Here is a 26,851-nt window from a genome sequence, read left to right as displayed (position 1 = left end):
CACAGCGACCAGCGATGGCATCACTTTCAATGCAGCAGCTTCTCATCATTGTAATCACGTAGTGTAATACAAACTGCACAACTCTTAACATTGTCAGAAGTAGTGAGTCCTTGTGCGCTGGTGACAGACCTTGTTTCCTACTGATCAGATTGATTTACCTACATATTTGGTTGCAAATTTTGGCACAATACCTAAAATTTGCAAAGTATAGAAGTGCATTTTTTTGCCAATTAAAAAATACAGTAAGTAAAAACTCAAATTTGGTGTTTTTATAAAGATTTATTTGACCTGAAAGAACATCTGATTTACATTTAAAACTTCTGGAATTGTTTCTTGGTTCCAGCCGCTTTTGTTACTTTCAGAACGTTGAAACGAACAGTTTTGCTGAGAGGACGGCACTCTCCAACGGTGACGATATCTCCGATTTGGACGTCCCTGCAAGACCAGAACAAAAGCGGCGTCAGTTCAAGGAAGGAAATTGGAAGATGTTGCTTTAAACAAAAGACAGGTTCCTTCCATCATCACAATCTGCACTGAATCACTAAAGAGGTCAGGTCTTGGTGCCATATGGTAAAACTGCCCAATGTAGTTAAAGGGGTATTCCAGCTCACCTGCGCAGCTGGTGACAGATCTGCCAGGTCACATGCAACAAGTGTTATACACCTGCCCAGAAAATAGTTATAGTTGGCACTCAAGGCTTATCAAAGTGCTCCGTAGAGGATCCAGGAAAATCCATAACAGAAATCCACAACTCAGCTGTGATGGAAATAGTGCTTTTTTTTGGCAGATCAGGAAGTAGGGATCCCTAAAATCATAGACCCACCCCGCACCTTTATCAAGGCCTCTGTCCAGTAACATTGGTATCTGCTGCTGTCTCCATGGCTGTCACACACATACACGTCTCGGCAGATACAAGACGGGACGCCATGTGCACCATTCACCTCCAAATGCAGCAGTGAGCAGAACCAGAATATTTTATAACAAACCAAACCATGAATGCCTCCTCAGTATCCTACTTTAATGCGGATGAGCAGACTCCGCCAGAAGGTAGAGGGGGAATGTATTATCTCTGGACACCTAGCTGAGAAACTTCCACAGGTCAGATTCAGCAAGTTCTCACATAACCAAGAACATCAGACCATAAATCACATAAAATCGGAACTAGTTAGGAGACGCCAATCTCTTCTCTTGGATCTAGTAGCCCAAGTAAGATCAGTATAGATCCCTACGACGATTGAAGTTTAGCTGCGGTTTGGCAGCAAGACAAGGACCCAATACAGACTGATCAAAGCAGTCTTCCGACAGCTTACACAATTTTTAATATGTTTCGGTCAATTTTTTTTAATTAACTGCTGAATGATCGACTACCATTCTCTCACACAAAATCCATCATCCACGGCTGGCAGCAAATCAAGTCAGACACATGAAAAAACTTTTTGCAAAGTTCTAGAGAACCAGCAAGTGTCAAACTTCTTGTTTCTTTAAAAACCCATCTCATGTTCAACTTAAAGGGGGTATTCCCAGCATAAGCATCTCAGGTAGTGATGAGTGAGTAGCATTGTTGCTTGGGTCTCCCCGAGCACGCTCAGGTGGTCTCTGAGTATGTGGATGTGCTCAGAGATTTAGTTTTCATCGCCTGTATGATTTACGGCTTCTGGACAGCCTGGATACAGGTGGGAATTCCCTAACAGGCAGGCATTCCTCACACGTATTCAGCCTGTCTAGCAGCCGTAAATCATGCAGCTGAGGTGATGAAAACTAATTCTCCGAGCACATCCAAATACTCGGGAGACCACCCGAGCGTGCTCAAGGAGACCCAAGCAACGAGTATGCGCGCTCATCAATAATCTCAGATATTCACAACAAAAGCAAGATGGTCAAAGCCACCATAACCTCCTATATAGCAACGCAAAGCAGACACCTATTGTAATACATTCAACAGAGCTTGATCTCTACTGAAGCCCAGGAACATTTAAAGGGGTTATGCAGGTTTATCACCAGAGTCTATAGTCACTATGACTGCAGACTTGTGACTTCTCAGGGCCCGCTGTGAGGATTCTCCAGTGCCAAGAATAGGCGGACACGTGAAAGCAAGTATGCGATATGCACACTCCTGGCCATATTCCGACAAGACGCGCGAGACCCCCCTCAATTCACTTGTATTGAGCAAGGATGTGAGTGTCTAATCCTAATGTAGCCAAAAGTAAGGAGATTGCATGCTTCATCACATAACAGCACTGTCTTGCTGCTGGCACATGAGAATCCTGACAGCGATGATAAACCTGCAAAGGCCATTCAAATAAAGCAAATCTCTGAATAGGCCAACTAGTGGTTTTTTAAAGAAAGGCTACAGTCTCCGAGGTGGGGCCCTTCACACAAGAGCATATTCTCTGGACAAGTATCAGCCATTAGCCGAAAAAATAACACCATATGGTGTATACTGAAGAGAAGACTGAAAGGTCAAGTTCACATTGCATATAAAAGGGGCCACATCATGTCACGGCTCTCATGCCACCCTAAGGCTTTCCAATACACTAAATCCAAACAATGGGATTCTGTGGAAAATGGGAGTTGTTACAGAAACGCACACTGAAGGAGGAGACCCCCATTCAATATAACTGGGTCTATTTGGCTTCCGTTTTGAGTCTAATTTTTTCCTTTCTTGAATATCACAGCACACGTTAAGAGAGAAGCCAAAATCAATATGCCAGTGTGAACAGAACCAAAGTATTGCCAGTAACTTAAAAGGCGGTGAGGAAAGGACTGCCATAAAAACACAACACTGAAGTAGTACCTCTATTCTTAAAAGTGCATCAGAGTCAAAAATACACTGAACATACCGTAATGACGTCAGACGTTTTGATTACAGGGGGTACGGGGAGTAGGACACTCAGCAATGGCTGAACTGGATCGCAGGATGTTAACTGATGCAACAGTTTCTTGAAAGGTCAACTCAGATGAGTTCACCCCAAATGTTCTCTAATGCTGCACTTGGCAAAGTGTGAAATGCACCTTTCCATTAGTGCTGGTATTCCTCCAAAATTTGCCATGCCTCCTCTACTATACTATGCTCGATTCCCACCACAGGCACGTGGAGATTGCGAGAAAATGCACACATGGTACCTCCAAAGTTCAATACACAGTATGCAAATTACAAAGCTCAGCACTGCCGACGGAAGATCTAGACTAACTCTAGATCCCAGTCCGGTGTCAGTGCAGAGCTAGGTCATGTGAAGTATTACCTTGAAGTGTCAAAGGAGGTTTGGGCTAACATGAATGGCAGCCATTACAAGGCTAGGGCACCAATGTAGAAGTAGTGGACAACCTCTAATATTCTGCACTGCAGACTTCATATCTCACCTAAAGCAGGGGGACAGATGCACAGACATGTTCTTGTGGCGTTTCTCAAAACGGTTGTACTTGCGGATGTAGTGCAAGTAGTCCCGGCGGATGACAATTGTGCGCTGCATCTTCATCTTGGTGACAACTCCTAAATAGAGACAGAGGCAAGTGTAAAGTCTACAGACAACACAAAAAAATAATTACATAGATCAATTACGTAATACTATTGTGGCAGGACTATCAGCCACAAGATGTAAAAAAAACTTACCGGACAGAATGCGACCACGAATAGAGACGTTGCCAGTGAAGGGACATTTCTTATCAATGTATGTGCCCTCAATTGCCTGAAAATTAAAGCAGTAAAAGATCAATTGACTTCCCATTAAATGGAGAAATTACAGGGAATTGTCCACTTAGAATAACCCATCATAATATTGATAGCACATCCCGAGGACGGTTCATAGATATCAGATCAGAGAGGGTTTAACTCTCAACACCCCCAAATAAATGGCAGGTGACCGCTGTAGTATCTTCAATCTCTACCTTTATGCCGTACACCCAATAGTGACTGCTGACATTGTAACGCTGGGACAGGCAGTGATTACCAGGCTCTTGACAGTCAGATTCCCGATGGTCTGACAATACTGGTCATCAATATTGTGATCACAGATTTTCTGAGGTGGACATACCCTTTAAGTACCAAATAAAACTTGTGCATACTTGAGGAGACAAATGTGGTTTTCAATACATGATGTAGTGCAGGTTGCATGTCACTTCTCTTATGATACAGCACAAAAAACGTTGTCATTTACAGCGATTTGTGCCTCACTGGATTTATAAGGCAATGGCCACAAGTTACCTCTTTGGGTGTCTTGAATCCCAGACCAACATTCTTGTAATAGCGGGGTAGCTTCTCTTTGCCGGTCTCCCCAAGAAGCACACGCTTCTTGTTCTGGAAGATAGTCGGTTGCTTCTGATAAGCCCTCTCTGTCTACAAAGGGAGAAATATGTTAGTGTATGAAAGCAGGAAAACATTATAGGCATCAGCATTGTATAAGGGGCAAAAAAAAAAAGGACAAAAAAACAACAACTTGGACCCAAATGGAACCGACCGAAGCTAGCCATACACTTCAGACAGCCAAAGTCTGACCACCTGCACCCCCCCCCCTATTGTATACATCCCTGGGGAGATCACAGCCAATCATTTGCCATGCTCTATTCATAGACATTTTTGTGATTCAATGTGTAATTCTCCTAAATTGTTTTTTTAAACAGATTTCTGCAGACCTTATTCAGATAAACAGGACATTGCCAGAACTTTCTGAAAAAGCTTGTCCTGTGTGATTATACCCCCAACATGGAAAAGATTCTTGGTGCATGAGGAATAATCCTGAGCCATTAAACTTTTTATCAGCGATTCCGTAACAAGGCTTCATGCAGCCTAGTATGTGACAGATTTTACTGCAGAAAAAAAAAAAAAAACACTGCAAAAAAATACGTGTTTCTCCTCCTAGGAGCAAATCGCTACAAAACGGCTGCAGGAACTGACATACCGCAGACTTGGTGGAAAAAAAAAATCTGAAGGTTCAAATGCACAATGCAAAAATAAGACTCATGTGCGTAAGATCCCAGAGCTTCATTCATTGGGATAATACTGTAAAAAGCTTTCTTGTATCACCTTGCAGCAAAAACGCAACATCTGAACAAACGCGAAGTGCAGCATTAAGAGGGTGAAACTTCAGACGCAGCGTTAAATTCTCTATATGAGCATCCTGCAGAGCGATACATTATAGCAAACTTTAAGAACAGGAGAAATAAGTACAGTAGATATGGACAGCCAACATCACAACCTCCTCGGATACGTCCCCACGGTCAGTAATCGGCAGCGCTTTGGATGCAGCACATGTCTGCTCCGTCCAAAGTGCTGCCGGCTTTTGAACGCAGGTGATCCCGCATTTGTTCATTGCACCGTGCAGAATCCTTGCGTCCCATACATTGGACTGGTGATATTTATCTTGTGGAGACGGCGGTCTGGAGAGACGCGCCGCATGTCCGTCTCCACAGGTGATCCATGGGCATCTGTGAATGGATAGTGGGCATGGGGTTTCTTGAAATCCCATCCACGATGCTGTAGTATGTGGACGGAGCAGATGTACACAGCATCCAACAGCAGTGTTTACTGACCGTGGGAACATGCCCCTAAAGCGGTTTTTCTTGACACATCTACCCTTACCCTCTGCCCAGTACATATTCCCGCACACACTGCTTTCCCTTTGCAGTATCGGGGCAACTGCAGACGGCAGGAACGGGAGCTAACCGTGCGCTCCAGCCTGACCGACAGCAGCTTATGTCCAACCACTGCTGACAAGACTACAGAGGCGGCCAGTAACCCAGACAATGAGCAGTAAATAAAACTTAAAGGGATTTTTTTTTTTAGAAAAAGGATTCTTACAAGCACTTTGCAATTTTATCCCCCCCCCCCCAAAAAAAAAGAGACTAGCACTTTATATTTATGTGATTCCTTTAAGACATTTTTCTTTTAAAGTGGCAGAACATTAAATAAATGGGGCAGATAGAGCCCAGCGCTGGGGGTATTGATGCCGCACGGGGCAGAAGACACCGGCACCGGGCGGATTATCAGCGGCCTGACCAGCACACAGGAGCGGGGGGAAGGAGGCACCGGAGCCCGGGGATGCAGAGCACACATGGAGGCCTCATGTACAGCACACTCCGGCCGCACACAGGAGCTCAGCCCCCGCCGTCACGGCCCCTATGTGGGCTCATCCACCGCTCGTGTCAGCTTCCCCGGACGCTCGCTGCCCAGGTCCCGACCTCTCTGCACCGCCACACCGCTAATAGCGGACGTTATGTCCCGACCACATGCAGCCCTCACCTGGATATCCGCCATCTTGGCCTGCCGGGTGAAAAAGAGACCAGAGCGTAGGCAAGGGGCTTCCTAAGGAAAAATTAGGGGCGGAAGTGACGTTGTTCATCTCGCGAGAACTGCACTGGGCTAGCCGTGATCTGGAAGGTAGGCGTGGTTTGGTGTGCAAAGAGGAAGAGGCTTTAGTAAATCACATGACTGGTGACTTTTTAACATTGCGCCTGCGCGTGTAAGCAGCCTCGTGCTAGTGATGTATCTATGTAGATACTACGTGGCCACATAGCGGTGTGTATATATATGTATATATGCCGTTTCCCGCCTCGCTGTGACGTAATAATTTCCATGTAGGAGTTCAGTCACACGATGCCCTGGAGCGCTATAGAGCGCTATATGATCTGTATATAACACCACCCCGGGCATAGGGTGATGGCCGGTAAGGAAAGCCCACGCCAATTTTTTCCGCCATTTAACCCCTTAATTTAATAGCTAGAACGGCCAAATTTTGCAGATACACACTACTGACATTAGTAGTGTGGAATATGCAAAAAAAATGGGGAGAAGACATGGTTTACTGTATGTAAACCAGGTCTCAAATCATGTCGGGTTTTAGGAAGGAGAAAGCAGAAGCCGGCAATTAAATTACCGGCTTTCTGCTATATCGCGCTGGATGAAATATTAATATATATACATATATGTGTCTACTGACATATGTATATATATATATATATATATATATATAGATAGTATATATGTTTGTTTGTTTTTGACACATGGATCCCTTGTATTGGCGTATGTTGGTTTTGCAAGCCTGCGATAAAAACACGCAGTACGGATGCCATACGGATGTCACACGGATCATTTGATGCGAGAAAATCGCATCCTCGCACTGCACTCGGATCACTGTTTTGTAAAAAATTTTGCGATTCTCCTCTGTCAAAAACGGACCGTTTTTTTATACGCTGTGTGTGTCCCCGGCCTTACACGCATGGTTGGAGGCTTAGGGTATGTGCACATGTATTGTGGAGGACTGCGGATTTTTCCGCAGCGGATTTTGAAAAACCGCAGTTGAAAACCGCTGCGGTTTTTACTGCGGATTTATCACGGTTTCTACTGCGAGTTTTCACCTGCAGTTTTCTATTGGAGCAGGTTTAAAACCGCAGCGGAATCCGCACAAAGACGTGACATGCTGCGGAATGTAAACTGCTGCGTTTCCGTGCGTTTTTTTTCCGCAGCATGTGCACTGCGGTTTTTATTTCCCATAGGTTTACATTGTACTGTAAACTCATGGGAAACCGCTGCAGAAACGCTGCGGATCCGCAGCAAAATCCGCAGCGTGTGCACATAGCCTAAGACAGGGAAGAAAGTGCTATGTAATGTCATGGTGGCAATTAGAGATCTGCTTCAGATACCAGACGATATTAGATTAAAACCTTCCATTTGGATCCATTCATCACTTCAGCTAAAATGTCCGGTTCTGGAATGAGGCCTGCCCCATTTGCTCAGGATACAGTAGGGCTCATTCACGAGTCCATATTTCTCACGTACGAGAAAAATAGACTGATTATTGTGATCAGACTTTGATCAAAGTGTAATCTCAGTGTCATCCATGGAGAAATAAAAAAGTAATAAAAAAAAAAAGGTTTCTTCACGCTCTCCATTCTAACAGTCTGTGATTTTTTTATTGACCCATTAACTTACATTGCCGATTTTGATTAGACCGTTGGATGAAAATCAAACATGTCTGCGATATTTTCCATGGACACGTGCACAGCACCATAGAATATCACAGGTGCGAGCGCTGGCACACTCATACACGAAAATCGAACGTGTGAATAAGCCCAAATAAAGTAAAATGGGTTTTCTAAAGCCACGATCGTGCACTTTTTGGACCAGTCACATCTGAAATTTGCTATTTTTTCTGCTTCGTGCTACAGGGGAATGGGAAGAGAGTGGCCGAGTGCCAGAATAGGCGCATCCTCCAGATGTGCCTTTTCTGGGGTGGCTGGGGGCAGATGTTTTTAGCCGGGGGGGGGGGGGGGAGCAATAACCATGGACCCTCTCTAGACTATTAATATCTGCCCTCAGTCACTGGCTTTACTACTCTGGCGGAGAAAATTGGCGGGAGCCCACGTCAGTTTTTTTCCGGGATTTAACCCTTCATTTTAACAGCTAGAGCCCCCAAATTTTGCACACATACACTTCTAAGATTAGTAGTGCGGAATATGTAAAAACATAAGGGATATGACATGGTTTACTGTATGTAACCAGGTCTCATATAATGTCGGGTTTGATAAGGAGATAGCAAAAGCCGGCAATTGAATTACCGGCTTTGCTGCTATCTAGCTCTGTATGAAATATACATACAGGGCCGCCATCAGGGCATGACAGCCGTGACTGGCGTATGGGGCCCGGTGAGCAGAGGGGGCCCGCATCGGGTCCCGTCTCATCTGGTCACCGGGCCCCCCCTGCAGGCGCTGCGGCAGCGGCACACTATTGACGTGCGGGCCCGCGCCCGCACGTCAATAGTTAACAGCCGCCAGCCAGTCTGAGGCTGGCGGCTGAATAGGGCCGCAGTGCGCACTCGCCGCCGCCGGCGTCTGACGTCATTGTCAGCCGCCGGGCCCGGCGGCGAGTGCGTCTGTGTGGAGCCTGGAGAGGGAGCTTCACCCGGCGCTGGAGCTTGGCCAGGTAAGAAGTTGTGTTTTTTTTTTTCTTTGAGAGCTGCTGCGATCCAGGGGGGCCCGGGGGGCAGGATGATGGACACACAGGGGCAGAAATGCTGGACACACAGGGGCAGAATGGTGGACACACAGGGGCAGAAATGCTGGACACAGTGGGGCAGAATGGTGGACACACAGGGGCAGAATGGTGGACACACAGGGGCAGAATGGTGGACACACAGGGGCAGAATGGTGGACACACAGGGGCAGAATGGTGGACACAGTGGGGCAGAATGCTGGACACACAGGGGCAGAAATGCTGGACACAGTGGGGCAGAAATGCTGGACACAGTGGGGCAGAATGGTGGACACACAGGGGCAGAATGGTGGACACACAGGGGCAGAATGGTGGACACAGTGGGGCAGAATGCTGGACACACAGGGGCAGAATTGCCGGACACAGTGGGGCAGAATGGTGGACACAGTGGGGCAGAATGCTGGACACAGTGGGGCAGAAATGCTGGACACAGTGGGGCAGAAATGCTGGACACAGTGGGACAGAATGGTGGACACACAGGGGCAGAATGGTGGACACAGTGGGGCAGAATGCTGGACACAGTGACACAGGGGCAGAAATGGCGGACACAGTGGGGCAGAATGGTGGACACAGTGGGGCAGAATGCTGGACACAGTGGGGCAGAAATGTGGACACACAGGGGCAGAAATGCTGGACACAGTGGGGCAGAAATGCTGGACACAGTGGGGCAGAAATGCTGGACACAGTGGGGCAGAAATGCTGGACACAGTGGGGCAGGATGCTGGACACAATGGGGGCAGGATGCTGGACACAGTGGGGCAGAAATGCTGGACACAGTGGGGCAGAAATGCTGGACACAGGGGCAGAAATGCTGGACACAGTGGGACAGAATGGTGGACACACACAGGGGCAGAAATGCTGGACACACAGTGGGGCAGAAATGCTGGACACAGTGGGGCAGAATGCTGGACACACAGGGGCAGAAATGCTGGACACAGTGGGGCAGAAATGCTGGACACAGTGGGGCAAAAATGCTGCACACAGGGGCAGAAATGCTGGACACAGTGGGACAGAATGGTGGACACACACAGGGGCAGAAATGCTGGACACACAGTGGGGCAGAATGCTGGACACAGTGGGGCAGAATGCTGGACACACAGGGGCAGAAATGCTGGACACAGGGGCAGAAATGCTGGACACAGGGGCAGAAATGCTGGACACAGTGGGGCAGAATGCTGGACACACAGTGGGGCAGAATGCTGGAGACAGGGGCAGAAATGCTGGACACAGTGGGGCAGAATGCTGGACACAGTGGGGCAGAATGCTGGACACACAGGGGCAGAAATGCTGGACACAGTGGGGCAGAAATGCTGGACACAGTGGGGCAAAAATGCTGGACACAGGGGCAGAAATGCTGGACACAGTGGGACAGAATGGTGGACACACACAGGGGCAGAAATGCTGGACACACAGTGGGGCAGAATGCTGGACACAGTGGGGCAGAATGCTGGACACACAGGGGCAAAAATGCTGGACACAGGGGCAGAAATGCTGGACACAGGGGCAGAAATGCTGGACACAGTGGGGCAGAATGCTGGACACACAGTGGGGCAGAATGCTGGACACACAGTGGGGCAGAATGCTGGACACACAGTGGGGCAGAATGCTGGACACACAGTGGGGCAGAATGCTGGAGACAGGGGCAGAAATGCTGGACACAGTGACAGGGGCAGAATGCTGGACATTGGGGCAGAATGCTGGACACAGTGGGGCAGAAATGCTGGACACAGTGACAGGGGCAGAATGCTGGACACAGTGACAGGTGCAGAATGCTGGACACAGGGGCAGACTGTGAGACCCAGGGGCAGAATGCGAGACACGGGGCAGAATGGAGATACGGGGCATGATTGGAGACACGGGGCAGGATGAAAGACATGGGGGCATGACTGGAGACAGATGGGGCAGGATTGGAGACAGATGGGGCAGAATGGAGACACAGGGGGCATGATTGGAGACAAGTGTCAGGATTGCAGACATGGGGGCATGGTTGGAGACATAGGGGGCAGAATGGAGACATGGGGCATGATTAGAGACACTGGGGGCAGAATTGGAGACAGATCGTGCAAGATCATGGGGCAGGATGGATATGATGGAGACAGATGGGGCAGGATGGAGAGATCACATGGGGCGATCATATGGGGCAGGATAAGGAGATCATATGGGGCAGAATGGATACTCATGAGGGCAGGATGGGAGAATATCTGGCTGACGCCAGGAATGAGACACACGGGGCCAGGCTGGGTGATATTATTAATACCATAGGGGCTAATTTAGGGATATTATTACTGCAGTGATGTATTTATTTTATTTTTTGAGTATACTGTTTTAAATGGGGGGCGGTCCTGTTACTGTATAGAGTGATACTATGTCGCCTTCTTCATGTGGTGTAATGTAGAAGTTGTGAAAAATTAAGTAATGTGTTCTGCAAGCGGAGCTCGAGATAACTGTGTTATTTCCTGCAGAGAGAAGTCCTGGCTGGATGAAATGATGGCGGTCTGTGCTGGATGAAAGATGAAGGACTTCACCTAGAGACGTCACTGGTGAGTCAGTGTGTTACCTATACACTGACACTATACACTGTATACAGAGCTCCTGTGTATAATTTCACTAGTGATCACTATATTATCTGTACACAGACACTGCATACTAAGTACAGATCTCCTGTGTATAATGGCACTTATGGTGATAGTATGGTGCTTTTTTAAAAATTACTGATCAGAATTGTAGTATTCAGTCACTATGTGGTGGTAATATGTGGTCTGGTCATGGTGTTGTGGTATTTGTTCCTTGTATGTGATATTATTCGATCACTGTGGTGGTAATATGTGGTCTGGTCATGGTGTTGTGGTATTTGTTCCTTGTATGTGATATTATTCGATCACTGTGGTGGTAATATGTCATCTGGTCATGGTGTTGTGGTATTTGTTCCTTCTATGTGATATTATTGGGCATTTTAAAAATTGAAAAATATATAAAAATATACCTAAATTGTATTGCATATTTTAACAAATATTTAATAGGTTACAGCAGAGTAGGGCCCGGCCAAAAGTGTCTACCGTGTTATGGTGGCGGCTTAAAAAATCTTTTGGCCAAAACAAAAGCTGCTGGCTATATGTGTGATCTGGTGATGGGAACTGTTAATGTGTGATTGGTGAGAAGTGGAGTTTTTCCAAGAGAGAGCGGTGGGACTGTGGACAGTTCGAGGGGTGGAGCCTGGAGGCGGGGCTGGGGTGGAGCCTGGGCGGAGTCTCAAGGGGGCCCCGAAAATTTTGCCAGTATGGGGCCCCGAAATTTCTAGTGGCAGACCTGTATACATATATATATATATATATATGTATATATATATATATATATGTGTGTGTGTCTCACTGACATATATATATATATATATATATATATATATATATATATATATATATACACAGTTAGGTCCATATATATTTGGACAGAGACAACATTTTTCTAATTTTGGTTATAGACATTACCACAATGAATTTTAAACAAAACAATTCAGATGCAGTTGAAGTTCAGACTTTCAGCTTTCATTTGAGGGTATCCATATTAATATTGGATGAAGGGTTTAGGAGTTTCAGCTCCTTAACATGTGCCACCCTGTTTTTAAAGGGACCAAAAGTAATTGGACAATTGACTCCAGGGCTATTTCATGGACAGGTGTGGGCAATCCCTTCGTTATGTCATTCTCAATTAAGCAGATAAAAGGCCTGGAGTTGATTTGAGGTGTGGTGCTTGCATTTGGAAGGTTTTGCTGTGAAGTAAACATGCGGTCAAAGGAGCTCTCCATGCGGGTGAAACAAGCCATCCTTAAGCTGCGAAAACAGAAAAAACCCATCCGAGAAATTGCTACAATATTAGGAGTGGCAAAATCTACAGTTTGGTAAATCCTGAAAAAGAAAGAAAGCACTGGTGAACTCATCAATGGAAAAAGACCTGGGCGCCACGGAAGACAACAGTGGTGGATGATCGCAGAATGATCTCCATAGTGAAGAGAAACCCTTTCACAACAGCCGACCAAGTGACCAACACTCTCCAGGAGGTCGGCGTATCAATATCCAAATCTACCATAAAGAGAAGACTGCAGGAAAGTAAATACAGAGGGTTCACTGCACTGTGCAGCCACTCATAAGCATCAAGAATAAGAAGGCGAGACTGGACTTTGCTAAAAACCATCTAAAAAAGCCGCACAGTTCTGGAAGAACATTCTTTGGAGAGATGAAACCAAGATCAACCTCTACCAGAATGATGGAAAGAGAAAAGTATGGCGAAGGCGCGGTACAGCTCATGATCCAAAGCATACCACATCATCTGTAAAACACGGCGGAGGCAGTGTGATGGCGCGGGCATGCATGGCTGCCAGTGGCACTGGGTCACTAGTGTTTATTGATGATGTGACACAGGACAGAAGCAGCCGAATGAATTCTGAGGTATTCAGAGCCGCCATACTGTGTGCTCAGATCCAGCCAAATGCAGCAAAACTGATTGGTCGTCGTTTCATACTACAGATGGACAATGACCCAAAACATAAAGCCAAAGCAACCCAGGAGTTTATTAAAGCAAAGAAGTGGAATATTCTAGAATGGCCAAGTCAGTCACCTGATCTCAACCCAATTGAGCAGCATTTCACTTGTTAAAGGGACACTGTCACCTGGATTTGGAGGGAACAATCTTCAGCCATGGAGGCGGGGTTTTGGGGTTTTTGATTCACCCTTTCCTTACCCGCTGGCTGCATGCTGGCTGCAATAATGGATTGAAGTTCATTCTCTGTCCTCCGTAGTACATGCCTGCACAAGGTGCAATCTTGCCTTGCGCAGGCGTGTACTATGGAGGACAGAGAATGAACTTCAATTCACTATTGCAGCCAGCATGCAGCCAGCAGGTAAGGAAAGGGTGAATCAAAAACCCCAAAACCCCGCCTCCATGGCTGAAGATTGTTCCCTCCAAATCCAGATGACAGTGTCCCTTTAAAGACTAAACTTCAGACAGAAAGGCCCCAAAACAAACAGCAACTGAAAACCACCGCAGTGAAGGCCTGGACGAGCTTCAAAAAGGAGGAAACACAGCGTCTGGTGATGTCCATGAGTTCAAGACTTCAGGCAGTCATTGCCAACAAAGGGTTTTCAACCAAGTACTAAAAATGAACATTTTATTTAAAATTATTGAATCTGTCCAATTACTTTTGGTCCCTTTAAAAACAGGGGTGGCACATGTTAAGGAGCTGATACTCCTAAACACTTCATCCAATTTTAATGTGGATACCCTCAAATGAAAGCTGAAAGTCTGAACTTCAACTGCATCTGAATTGTTTTGTTTAAAATTCATTGTGGTAATGTCTACAACCAAAATTAGAAAAATGTTGTCTCTGTCCAAATATATATGGACCTAACTGTATATATACTGTATATATGTTTTTACGAATATTTGAGCCCATGGATCCATTCTATGTCCATTTTGCAAGCCGGTGAGAAAATGTTGCCGTACGGATGCCACAAAGGATGCTACACGGATCATTTTTGGAGAAAAAAATCACATCCTCGCATTGAATATGGATCACTGTTCAGGAAATTTTCTGCATATCTCGGCCGTAATAAACGGACCATATTTTTATACGTTGTGTGTGACTCGGGCCGAAGAGTTTGGATTTAGTTGCCATATTACATGCAGAAATTGTGCAGATTTCTCCCTTTGCAGATCTCAGATCCTGCAATGCTGGTACCGCAATTACTGCAATCCGTCACATATCGGACCTATGAGGATGCTCCCGAAAGGATGTAATAAAGCATAAAATAAAATGTGTAAATGAGATTTATCTTTACTATTGTCATTCAGCTGGAAAAAGATTTTTCTTATCTTATTATTATCCCATTTGCAGACCTTTCCCCAGTGCAAACATTCTCATTCTGCACACCATAATGTGGTGATCTAGAATCAATTACCTTTATAAAAACAGATGATCTAGATATAGAACCAGTGGTGTACCTGCCACAGAGTCAGGAGCGAGCTCAGGAAAGTGGAGCAGGCGGACACCTCTGGTACTATGAGGAGTAATTGCATTTAAAGGGCTTGTCATTTCTGCAGCAGGAGGTGAGCAGTGCCGATGCTGTCATGTCTAATCATACTTGCAAGACACATGCATGATTTATGTTACTTATATAACACCACTAATGCCGCAGCGCTTTACAGACATGATCCTCATTACTGTCCCCATTGGGGCTCACAATCTAGATTCCCTATCAGTGTGTCTTTGGAGTGTGGAGGAAACCCACGCAAACACAGGGAGAACATACAATCTCCTGAGTTGTACCCAGGACCCCAGTGCTGCAAAGCAACAGTGGTAATCACTGATCCACCATACAGTGCTAACCACTGAGCCATCATACTGTGCTAACCACTGAGCCACCATACAGTGCTAACCCCTGTCCACCATACAGTGCTAACCACTGAGCCACCATACAGTGCTAACCTCTGAGCCACCATACAGCGCTAACCGCTGAGCCACCATACAGTGCTAACCACTGAGCCACTATACAGTGTTAACCACTGAGCCACCATATAGTGCTAACCACTGAGCCAACATACAGTGCTAACCACTGAGCCACCATGCAGTGCTAACCACTGAGCCACCATACAGCCCTAACCACTGAGCACCATACAGTGCTGACCACTGATCCACCATACAGCGCTAACCACTGAGCGACCATACAGTGCTAACCACTGATCCACCATACAGCGCTAACCACTGAGCGACCATACAGTGCTAACCACTGAGCCACCATACAGCGCTAACCACTGAGCCACCATACAGTGCTAACCACTGATCCACCATACAGTGCTAACCACTGATCCACCATACAGCGCTAACCACTGATCCACCATACAGCGCTAACCACTGAGCGACCATACAGTGCTAACCACTGAGCCACCATACAGCGCTAACCACTGAGCCACCATACAGTGCTAACCACTGATCCACCATACAGTGCTAACCACTGATCCACCATACAGCGCTAACCACTGACCACTATACAGTGCTAACCACTGATCCACCATACAGCGCTAACCACTGACCACTATACAGTGCTAACCACTGACCACTATACAGTGCTAACCACTGATCCACCATACAGCGCTAACCACTGAGCGACCATACAGCGCTAACCACTGATCCACCATACAGCGCTAACCACTGAGCGACCATACAGTGCTAACCACTGAGCCACCATACAGTGCTAACCACTGATCCACCATACAGCGCTAACCACTGACCACTATACAGTGCTAACCACTGATCCACCATACAGTGCTAACCACTGATCCACCATACAGTGCTAACCACTGATCCACCATACAGCGCTAACCACTGACCACTATACAGTGCTAACCACTGATCCACCATACAGTGCTAACCACTGATCCACCATACAGCGCTAACCACTGACCACTATACAGTGCTAACCACTGATCCACCATACAGCGCTAACCACTGATCCACCATACAGCGCTAACCACTGAGCGACCATACAGTGCTAACCACTGAGCCACCATACAGTGCTAACCACTGAGCGACCATACAGTGCTAACCACTGAGCTGCCGGGCTGACTATATTGCAGCATATTCTGCTGTGATTGGCGTGTGCACATTACCTGTCAATCATAAATGCGAACACCATCATCTTCCAAGACAGAAATGAGCAGCACCAGACATTCCCTTTAAGTTTCTCAGTACAGCCAGGTAGACCTTGTATCTGAGCCGCTGATAATAACGTATGACACAAGCACAGAGCATAGACTGAGGCACATAGCCATAGGGAGTGCACCCGTAGCAGATGCCCCGGCCGCTCCTCATCTCCTGAATGTTACATGGTGAGTTGGGGCCCTGTTTTCCATTGGGGCCCCTGAAAAGTTTTAAGTTACTATTTTGGCATCTAATAACTGTCCCTTCAGATGACAATGTATCATTACATTAAAAAAATCTGCAGAAATACCTATTAGTTTCCCCTGGTGTATTGTGAACCCAGAGACCTCAGCATTGTAAGTTATGTAATGTGCTTCCTCTGGGTCCGCCATGTTTATGGAAACTTTTATAGAAAGTTCTGTATTACACGTAGTAACCAGCGCTTTCTGATCTCTTTTGCAGACTTTCCTCCGGGTTTGGAGACAGAAGCCGCAGAAAACCACTAACATGTTCCCAGTATTTCCTGCTGTTTTTGGTTTTGCAGGTTGAGTTGTAGATTTACTAAGTCAGCAATTCTCCGACCCGGTCTGTTTCCACTGCAGAGTCTTTCTCAGACACTTTCTCATATAACCGTATTTCATACTGAACCCTAAGAACGCACAGCAGCACAATAGCATCATTCATATGGACAGGGCGGGTTTTAGACAAAAGTCCGGGGCCCTAGGCAAAAGTTTAAAATGGGGCCTCAAATTCTCACATATTGCACCATCACACAGAAACAGTTTGGATGTATTTCTGTTAATGTTGATGATTATGGCTTACAGCCAATGAAAACCCAAAAGTCATTATCTCAGTAAATTAGAATACTTTATAACACCAGCTTGAAAAGTGATTTAAAATAATTTGAAAATCCAAAATGTTGGCCAACTGAAATGTATGTTCAGTAAATGCGTTCAATACTTGGTCAGGGCTCCTTTTGCATCAATTACTGCATCAATGCGGCGTGGCATGGAGGCGATCAGCCTGTGGCACTGCTGAGGGGTTATGGAAGCCCAGGTTGCTTTGATAGCAGCCTTCAGCTCGTCTGCGTTGTTGGGTCTGGTGTCTGGTGTTGCAATTAACAACAGTGAAATATTTTACTTTAGATGAAAACCCGGCGCGTCATCTATCTCTGATGCAAATCATAGTTTTCCTTTGTTTATTGCAAATGCATTCAAAGCAAGATCTGGCTGATTTCCATCCTCCAGCCCCGGGGTACGATATTCTTGAGAAAGAAAAAAAAAAAGCTTTCTGCTAATGTTTAAGATAATGGTGGCATGCGTGCCTTGACATACCTGCTGCCCCTGAAGTGCTGATTCATGGAAAATATGACATAAAATGGAAAATACATGTTAGATTACAACCGTCTGGCTGAACGTCTATACCGAAAGAGCTGGAACTTTCAAGAAAAAAAACCCAAATAGTAAATATGATTTAATATCTTGTCTTTGCCAAGTAGCTTTTCCTTACCACCTATGCACAGCAGGCTTTGGGACTCCCGTCCTCGTGATCGGTGGGGTCCCAGCGACCAGACGCTTATCACATCGCCTGTGATTAGGTTGTAAATGACAATCTTGAGACAATTCCTGTAAAGGAATATTTCATGTGTTTTAACACATAAAGGTTGTTCTTTGCATAATGATAATTATTTACTGTTTTTCTATATGTTTTCCCAAGACCTCTGCTTGCTGTCATTTAATAGGAATCTTCATTGGTTGGTTCCAGTGGATAAATATCTGCTCTTGTCGTGAGATAAGATGAGGTTCACTTTACCCAAGAAAGGACAGGACATGACTATGGAAACCGACGAGAAGAGATAGGTGAAAGCTTCTGGGTATACAGCTACACACGTCACTGGAAGGGACAATATGGGGGTCTTTAGAGTCCAATGGTTCATCATAAGGCACAATTCCACCATCTTTGGAGGTCTATGTTGCCCCCTTAGCTCTTGGGCCCCAGGTTGTAGTATTGATATGTCCGCCCGTGACTTAAGCAGTTAAAGGGAACCAGTCACCAGTTTTTTCCCATATGAGATAAGACCACCACCTTTCAGCCCTGATATACGGCATTCTATAATACTGCATGCAGCTCCCATTCCGGCCTGCAAGACAAGAAAAAGAACTTTTATTATACTCGCCTACGGCGCGGTCTGGGGGTGTCGTTGGGCTTGGTCCGATGCCTCCCATCATCTTGTGATGCCGTCCTCCTCTTCTGCTTCGCGTGGGTAATGCGTCCTACGTCATCCACAGTCTCTCCATCATTGTGCTTCTGCGCAGGTGTACTTCTGGGGCAAAGTAAAGTACTGCAGCGCGCATGCGCCGTGTTTTTTTGACCTTTCCCAGCGCATGTGCACTAGGTTACTTTGCCAGGGCAGAGAGAAATACAACTGTGTAGGAATGCGATGTTGGGCAGACTGGATGATCTAAGACGCGTCATCCACGCGAAGCAAGAAGAGAGGAGGCACCGGACCAAGACCAGCGACGACCCTCGGACCGGACCGCCCCACAGGTGAGTGTAATAAAAGGTCTTTTTCTTGTCTTGCAGGCCGGATTGGGGACATATATACAGCATTATAGAATGTTATTAAAACCATAGATTGCAAACCAATAAGATATATACACAATCATGCTTGTTTTGAGTGGTCTCTGGCCCAAACCGAGGTCCCCCTAAATCAGCGATCAGGGACAGATTGTAGATAGTATGATGACGTGACATTTCTGCACATAACCTTATTCTGAACCCAATAATACTAGAGCCCCCCTGTATTTATACTGGTTGTTGACCCCTTATTAATATTTGGGTTGCTTCATCCAGCCAGTTCAGTGGCTTTCATCTCATAAAGACACGTACATAAATCAGCAGCCACTGAAAATAAGCCAGCATATAAAATGAACCAAATGACGGCCGAGCTGCGATCGCTATCAGTTGTATGGAAAGTTTGCAGCCAGTGTTTAGGATAGGGGCCCCTCTTCTCTTGGCATCCCTGCAGGAAGCGAGCGGTGGAATTTATGTTTTTCAGATGTGATGCGCATATTGTGTATGGAAATGAAGGATGGCTAATGAGGGGCCTTATCCTGCCTTCTGGGCAATGTTCCCTCCAAAGCTTCTGAGAATGCAATTAAGTGGTTTTATATATGTATATGGCCCATAAAGTGGAGCAATAGGTAGAAAAGTTACCGCTGATACTTTTTGTTTTCCTGAAAATCTCATTTATTAAAATATTTACATTTATGTGTTTATGGAGCAGTTGTGTTACAGTGTACATTCCTGACACGCTGCTGCCATCTAGTGGCCTGTTTATGCATTGATTTGGTCACATTTTCTCTGCTTTGGAGTTACACTCTCTATAGAAGAATATTGGGACATGTCTTAATCATTGAATTCAGTTTTTCATTCAATTCCATTACCCACGGAGTATAACATCTGACCCCCATACACCCGGTGTATAACATCCAGCCCCATTACACCCAGTGGGCCAGCAGTAACATTTGCAGCAATTTGTGTCGGAGGATATCTTGGTGGGTTTGGACCAAACAGACTAGTCTTCGCTCCCCACGTACATCAAAAAACCTTTGTGCCCTTGTGACCCCGTTATCAGTTCACCCGCGTCCTTTTCTTGGACAACTTTTGGTTGGTACTATCCACTGTATTCCGATGATGACCCACAAGACCGGACATTTCAGAGATGCTCTGATCCAGTCGTCTACTCAATACGATTAGGCCCTTACACCTTCTATTTTTTCCTGCTGCCGCCAGATTAATGACTTGCTTTCTCCCCAACATATCCCACCTCTTCTACATGTATGCAGCCCCCTGTACTACCTCTGCATAATTCTAATATACTTCAGATTGGTCTCCACCTGGTGGCCATTTGTGGTAGTGCAGCATTCATACTAAAAGTGCCAGTAAGAAGTAAAACAACCAAAACTGGTAGAAATGACTACATTAAATGAAAAAGAAAAACATATATTATACACGGTATATAGATTTTATTAATATAACTACAGTATAATGTATCGTAGATAGAAGGGATTATCATGAGAAAAGTATTTATTGATTTTCCATGTAATTGCTCATATTCCAATCATTTGTAATAATTACAATCATTTGTTTTCATTGTGGTGAATCATGGCTGCAGCTGCTTACCGTATATATATTTCTGTATATTGTTCCTTCTGGCTTCAGTGAATTTTAATGTAAGTAGATAGCTCCCTCTAGTGGTGACTGGGGGCAGCAAAAAGATATAATAAAATTCCCTAAAATCTTTTGGTAGAAATAATTTGTATCAAATGTGTTTATTGCTACAATACTTCCTGTTCTGTGCTGTTTAGGTCCTTAGCTTCCAAAGTTGCAAATTCTGGAGCATGTCATATTTGTGCTAAAATTTGCAACTAGGCATGAGTGAATCGATCAGTAACAAATCAAATTAGTTACAAAATCCCCCCCCAAATTTTTTTTTCAGTTTCGATTTGCAAAAATCCTGCAAAATAGGGGTCAGCCTGCCTCCATTTGATGTCTTGTTTTGAATGGCGGGAAGGGGTGTAAATAATACATTAGAGTCCCCCGTCCGTGCGCCGCATCTCTGGGGTCCGCTGCGTCCGGCATCAGTTCTTCTGGCACTAATGCCAGTGATTGGCCACACATGGTCACTTGGAGGGCGGCTCACACCATTAATGAACATTGCCCCCGAGTGGAGACAATCGCCGGCCAATATTCTGGACGGACTGGACACCGGGGTGGAGGAGCATGGAGGCTGCAGCAGAGGAGGTGTGAGGATGTAGGACGGGGCTATAATGTGTCTTATCGTTTTTTGACATCTTCACTCCCTTCCTTTTTATTATTGGGGTCTGGAGAAACATTGGAGCACAATAAACTCCTTTCCTTGATAACCGGTCACTATGGATTTTGGAGCAGACGCCTCGGTAACAGATCTCGGTAACGTGTATGTCCTGGGTTAGTTCTTGTCTGCCAGCGGCTGCTCCTCTGCAGTGGGGCATACAGGTTTGGGCCTAGATGGGCACTTTACAGGTTGTTTTGGGGCAGATGTGGACTCCGGCGTACAGACCTGGATATGATTTGCTGTACAGGTTGTCCTTTTTTGTGTAGGGCACTGCGTGACGCCTGGCACCGTAGGTACCCGGACGGCGGCCTGTGCTATATTAGATGGTGCTGATTTCTGCCTGTTTTTATCAACAGCAATTAGAGCAAAATAAAAGACGGCGGTGTCTTCTGTATCACGTTTGGGAATAAACGTGAACGTTTCCCGCGATCCGGCCGAGCTCGGTTTCAGATCGGTGACGTCCACGACGGCAGAACTCTCAAACTTATCCCTGAGTTCTGTAATATTCCCGCTCACTCTCAAGTCGTAACTCAGAGCTGAAAAAAAAAAGAAAAGAAAAATTTATTTTTTACTGCCATTACATAGAATACATAGAACTTTAACACCTTCCTAAAGGGGACAATTTTTTTTTTGCACTTTATTATTTTCTTCTTCTTCTTCCCCCCAGAGATCTAACTTTTGACTCACTCTGAAGACAAGGCCGTAGAAGGGTGTCGTGTTTTTTAAGTTTTAAATAACGCCATTCACTTTACCATATAATGTACTGAAGAACAGGAAAAAAATCCAAGTAAAATGGTGAAAAAAACACACCTTTTTTTTAGTTTTTGGACTTCTTTTTTTTCGGGGGTGGTGGGGAGGTTCAGTAAAAATGATCCGGCAAAATCATTTGTCAGGTCAGTACGATTAAGGGGATGGTAAACTGCTCCTTCGGGTACCTGAACCTGCCGTTGTACTAGATAATGCTGGACTTCATCGTTATTGTATGGAGTAGTAATGGACCCCATTTTTGTGCATGTCTGAAAAAGGCGAATAATGCAGGACGGAGGCTCGGCGGTGGCCAAAGTGACCGTCTGCTTCATTCAAGTGAATGTCTGTGTTGGGGTTCCTGTTGGTGTCCTGGTTTTTCAAGAATTCTAGTAGAAACCCACAAGTACCGTAATGCTCATCGGAGAGCACTGCGCATGACTGGTCAGAAACCACTACCACCAACAGATGTTTTTGGCAGGCGGTACTGCTATTTTCCCGCTCCCATTTAGGAAACACAACATCATTATCATTGTGATTGTTTTATTCTAAGAAGGATAGGAAGAAAACTTTATATGTATATAATTTGTCCCCAGTGTAGTATAAACCCTCGCACCGTTTTCTTGGTCCAGATCGTCTCCAGGTGCTGTCCAGGATAAGACAATGCTGTCAGCTTTACTCTTCGCCTCTAAATCTGTAATTTTCCCCGGTGGATAAACATCTGTTTTTGTGTATATGACATCAGACACCATGAACGATCCACCAGCAGCCGCTCTCGTGAGTGGTCCCAGCGCTGGAAGAACATGGTCTTCTGGAGGCATTGATGGGTTCATCAGGACCTTACCTGTAATGACAGAGAACAGATCGCCCCGCGTCTACTCATTTACAGCTGAGATTTCACACATGTCTGAGTTCAATCTTCACACAGGGTCGCCTCAAGGTATATAGAGCCCCTGGGCAAAAGTGAGACCCCCCACTGCGATAATATGGAAAGCTCTATTCGCATCTTATTTTTTTGCTTCAGTCAGAGGTATCTGCTGGCAGTATTCCCAAAGCATAATGGATGTCAACCTCATAATCATTGAATTCAGGATTTTATTCAGTCACATTGCTTCCCTAGTGTATGGCATCTGGGCCCTCGGTGTATATCAAACCCGCCCCCCCTGGTGTATAACATCCGGCCCCCATGGTGTATAACATCTGGCTCCCTTGGTGTATAACATCCGGCCCCCACGGTGTATAACATCCGGCTCCCCTGGTGTATAACATTCGGCTCCCCCTGGTGTATAACATCCGGCCCCCATGGTGTATAAGATCCGGCCCCCCTCGTGTATAACATCCGGCCCCCATGGTGTATAAGATCCGGCTCTCCTGGTGTATAACATCCGTCTCCTCCTGGTGTATAACATCCGGCTCCCCCTGGTGTATAACATCCGGCTCCCCCTGGTGTATAACATCCGGTCCCCCTCGTGTATAACATCCGGCCCCCATGGTGTATAAGATCCGGCTCTCCTGGTGTATAACATCCGTCTCCTCCTGGTGTATAACATCCGGCTCCCCTGGTGTATAACATCCGTCTCCCCCTGGTGTATAACATCCGGCTCCCCCTGGTGTATAACATCCGGCTCCCCCTGGTGTATAACATCTGGCTCCCCTGGTGTATAACATCCGTCTCCCCCTGGTGTATAACATCCGGCTCCCCTGGTGTATAACATCCGTCTCCCCCTGGTGTATAACATCCGGCTCCCCCTGGTGTATAACATCCGTCTCCTCCTGGTGTATAACATCCGGCTCCCTCTGGTGTATAACATCCGGCTCCCCCTGGTGTATAACATCCGGCTCCCTCTGGTGTATAACATCCGGCTCCCCCTGGTCTATAACATCTGGCTCCCCCTGGTCTATAACATCCGGCTCCCTCTGGTGTATAACATCTGTCCTGTAAAATGAGCCACCGGGGTAACAAGTCTGGTAATGGCATTTCTTCCTCCTAAGGCTATGTTCACGCGCTGCGGATTTTGCTGCGGATCTGCAGCAGCGGGTCCGCAGCAGTTTCCCATGCGTTTACAGTACAATGTAAACCTATCATGGGAAACTCAATCCGCAGTGCACATGCTGCGGAAAAAAATGCGCAGAAACGCAGCAGGTTACATTCCGCAGCATGTCAATTCTTTGTGCGGAATCCGCAGCGGTTTTACACCTGCTCCATAATAGAAAACCACAGGTGTAAAACCGCAGTGGACCATTCTACGTGTGCACATACCCTAAATCTTCCCCATCACCTGTGAGTGATAATATTGAGAAGTGAAAGGAACGGCAGCAAGTCAGCCACGAAGTTACACCGCTCTGCTGATTCCATATCTGCAGAGTCCAGACCTCCTCTGTTAGGCTACGTTCACATTTGCGTTGTGCGGTGCTGCGTCGGCGACGCAACTCACAGCGCAAACAAGAACGCATGCAAAACGCATCATTTTGTGACGCATGCGTCCTTTTTTGGCATGATTTTGGACACAAAAAAAAATGCAACTTGCTGCGTCCTCTGCGCCCTGACGCTTGCACCTAAAAAGGCGCATGCGTCACAAAACGCAAGACAACGCATGTCCATGCGCCCCCATGTTAAATATAGGGGCGCATGACGCATGCGTCGCCGCGGCTGCGCCCGACGCAGCCCCGCAAAACGCTAATGTGAACGTAGCCTTAGCATTAGCACAAACACTGCGCCCCTGTCGAGAGCCTCATGCAGCCGTACATCACCAAGCACAATGCCGAGTGATGATAGAGTGGTGTAAAGCCGCCACCACTGGAGTCTGGAAATATGTTCTGTCCCGGTTTGCCTCTGTTTGCCTCTTGACACAAACATTGGTGTAAACATCGAGCTAGCAGGGAAAGCATGGAGATTTCCTCTCTGGAGGATGAAAAATTGTGAATGCAGCTGTAGACTGTGACACAAGCGTGGAATCAGTCTCCATCTTTACAAGTAAGATGCCGTCAGTGCCTATTCTTACCATTTTCAACTAAACCGGGTAAGGCGAAAATTCGATTCTTAGGATAGGTGAGTCCGCACTCACTCTCAGGACAAGCGACACGCACTTTCAGACCGTACCGTCCGCTGACATTGAATCTGAAGAAATATTTTGAGTAGACGCCGTCATCTTTTCCAGTATCAGCACCTGTGTATAGAAATGTTCTTCATGTAAAGACATGCTCGCCAGTGATAATTCTGGATAATATCTCATTTAAAATCGAAGGACAAAGGTCTATTTCCTATTACTGAGCCCCAATCCCCTACGTCTCTTGACGCAGCCATAGAAATACAGAAAATAATAATAATAATAATAATTTTATTTATATAGCGCCAACATATTCCGCAGCGCTTTACAAATTATAGAGGGGACTTGTACAGACAATAAACATTACAGCATAACAGAAATACAGTTCAAAACAGATACCAGGAGGAGTGAGGGCCCTGCTCGCAAGCTTACAAACTATGGGGAAAAGGGGAGACACGAGAGGTGGATGGTAACAATTGCTTTAGTTATTAGGACCGGCCATAGTGTAAGGCTCAGGTGTTCATGTAAAGCTGCATGAACCAGTTACCTGCCTAAGTATGTAGCAGTACAGACACAGAGGACTAATACTGCATAAAGTGTATGAGAACATGATGCGAGGAACCTTTTTTTTTTTTTTTTTTTATTATAAATAGGCCACACAGGGATCGTTAGGTTAATGCATTGAGGCGGTAGGCCAGTCTGAACAAATGAGTTTTTAGGGCACGCTTAAAACTGTGGGGATTGGGGATTAATCGTATTAACCTAGGTAGTGCATTCCAAAGAATCGGCGCAGCACGTGTAAAGTCTTGGAGACGGGAGTGGGAGGTTCTGATTATTGAGGATGCTAACCTGAGGTCATTAGCGGAGCGGAGGGCACGGGTAGGGTGGTAGACTGAGACCAGGGAGGAGATGTAGGGTGGTGCTGAGCCATGGAGTGCTTTGTGGATGAGGGTAGTAGTTTTGTACTGAATTGTGACTTCCTTCAGTCACCACTAGGGGGAGCTTACTAACAAGCATTTTTACAGCTCCTATTGGACTCTGTAAACTCTCAAGCTCCCTCTAGTGGTGGCTGAAGGTGGGTAGAATTCAGTTCTTTGGAGATAATCTGTCCACATGTTATGATGTCCTAAAAGGGTTTTTATGAGGCTAAAATATCTAAGTAAAGACCATCAATATTTTGATCTTTAGGGGTCCATCTCCTATTACTAGTCCCGATTGGCTTACGGACTGGAGCACAGCGTCCTCTTCATTGTTTAACAGGTACAGCTGCATACGTGGTGGATAAAGGCTGTAGCAGGGATGTTTATCATTCTGAATGCAGCTCTGAATGTGAATGGAGGCTACTAATTAAAGGGGTTAATTGGTTTTGGAAAACCTCTGTCTTTTGGATGACCTTTATTTAAAAAAGAAACTGTCCTTTACTCATCCTCCCCAGGTCCACAGTGTATGGTATTGTCTGCAGCACTGACATCAGGTCAACAGCGCTGCAACCAATCAGCTCTGGCCGA

At 45.9% G+C, this 26,851-nt stretch overlaps 2 protein-coding genes across 2 annotated transcripts in view; both read right to left on the bottom strand.

The window, feature by feature from the left end:
• Nucleotides 1-259: 259 nt before the first annotated feature.
• RPS11 (ribosomal protein S11) lies at nucleotides 260-6,333 on the bottom strand. Its single transcript, XM_069737974.1, has 5 exons — nucleotides 6,236-6,333; nucleotides 4,202-4,333; nucleotides 3,611-3,686; nucleotides 3,361-3,490; nucleotides 260-435 (listed from the first exon to the last, which is right to left on the bottom strand). The coding sequence occupies exons 1-5, from the start codon at nucleotides 6,248-6,250 to the stop codon at nucleotides 312-314; spliced, it is 477 nt and encodes a 158-aa protein (XP_069594075.1). The 5' UTR covers nucleotides 6,251-6,333; the 3' UTR covers nucleotides 260-311.
• A 14,411-nt stretch (nucleotides 6,334-20,744) lies between these two features.
• Nucleotides 20,745-26,851, bottom strand: part of LOC138648330 (calcium-activated chloride channel regulator 1-like) — a 30,916-nt gene continuing 24,809 nt past the window's right edge. The window contains exons 12-14 of the mRNA XM_069737972.1: nucleotides 25,299-25,463; nucleotides 22,913-23,140; nucleotides 20,745-22,088 (exon numbers count right to left, since the gene is read on the bottom strand). Coding sequence (XP_069594073.1) covers nucleotides 21,667-22,088; nucleotides 22,913-23,140; nucleotides 25,299-25,463 — 815 coding nt within the window. The 3' untranslated portion in view covers nucleotides 20,745-21,666. The remainder of the gene's footprint in view (nucleotides 22,089-22,912; nucleotides 23,141-25,298; nucleotides 25,464-26,851) is intronic.

The sequence above is a fragment of the Ranitomeya imitator genome, chromosome 8 (assembly GCF_032444005.1).
Source record: "Ranitomeya imitator isolate aRanImi1 chromosome 8, aRanImi1.pri, whole genome shotgun sequence".
Lineage (NCBI taxonomy): Eukaryota > Metazoa > Chordata > Amphibia > Anura > Dendrobatidae > Ranitomeya > Ranitomeya imitator.
The sequence above is the reverse complement of the archived record's forward strand: the minus strand, read 5'-3'. Positions and strand labels throughout refer to the sequence as shown.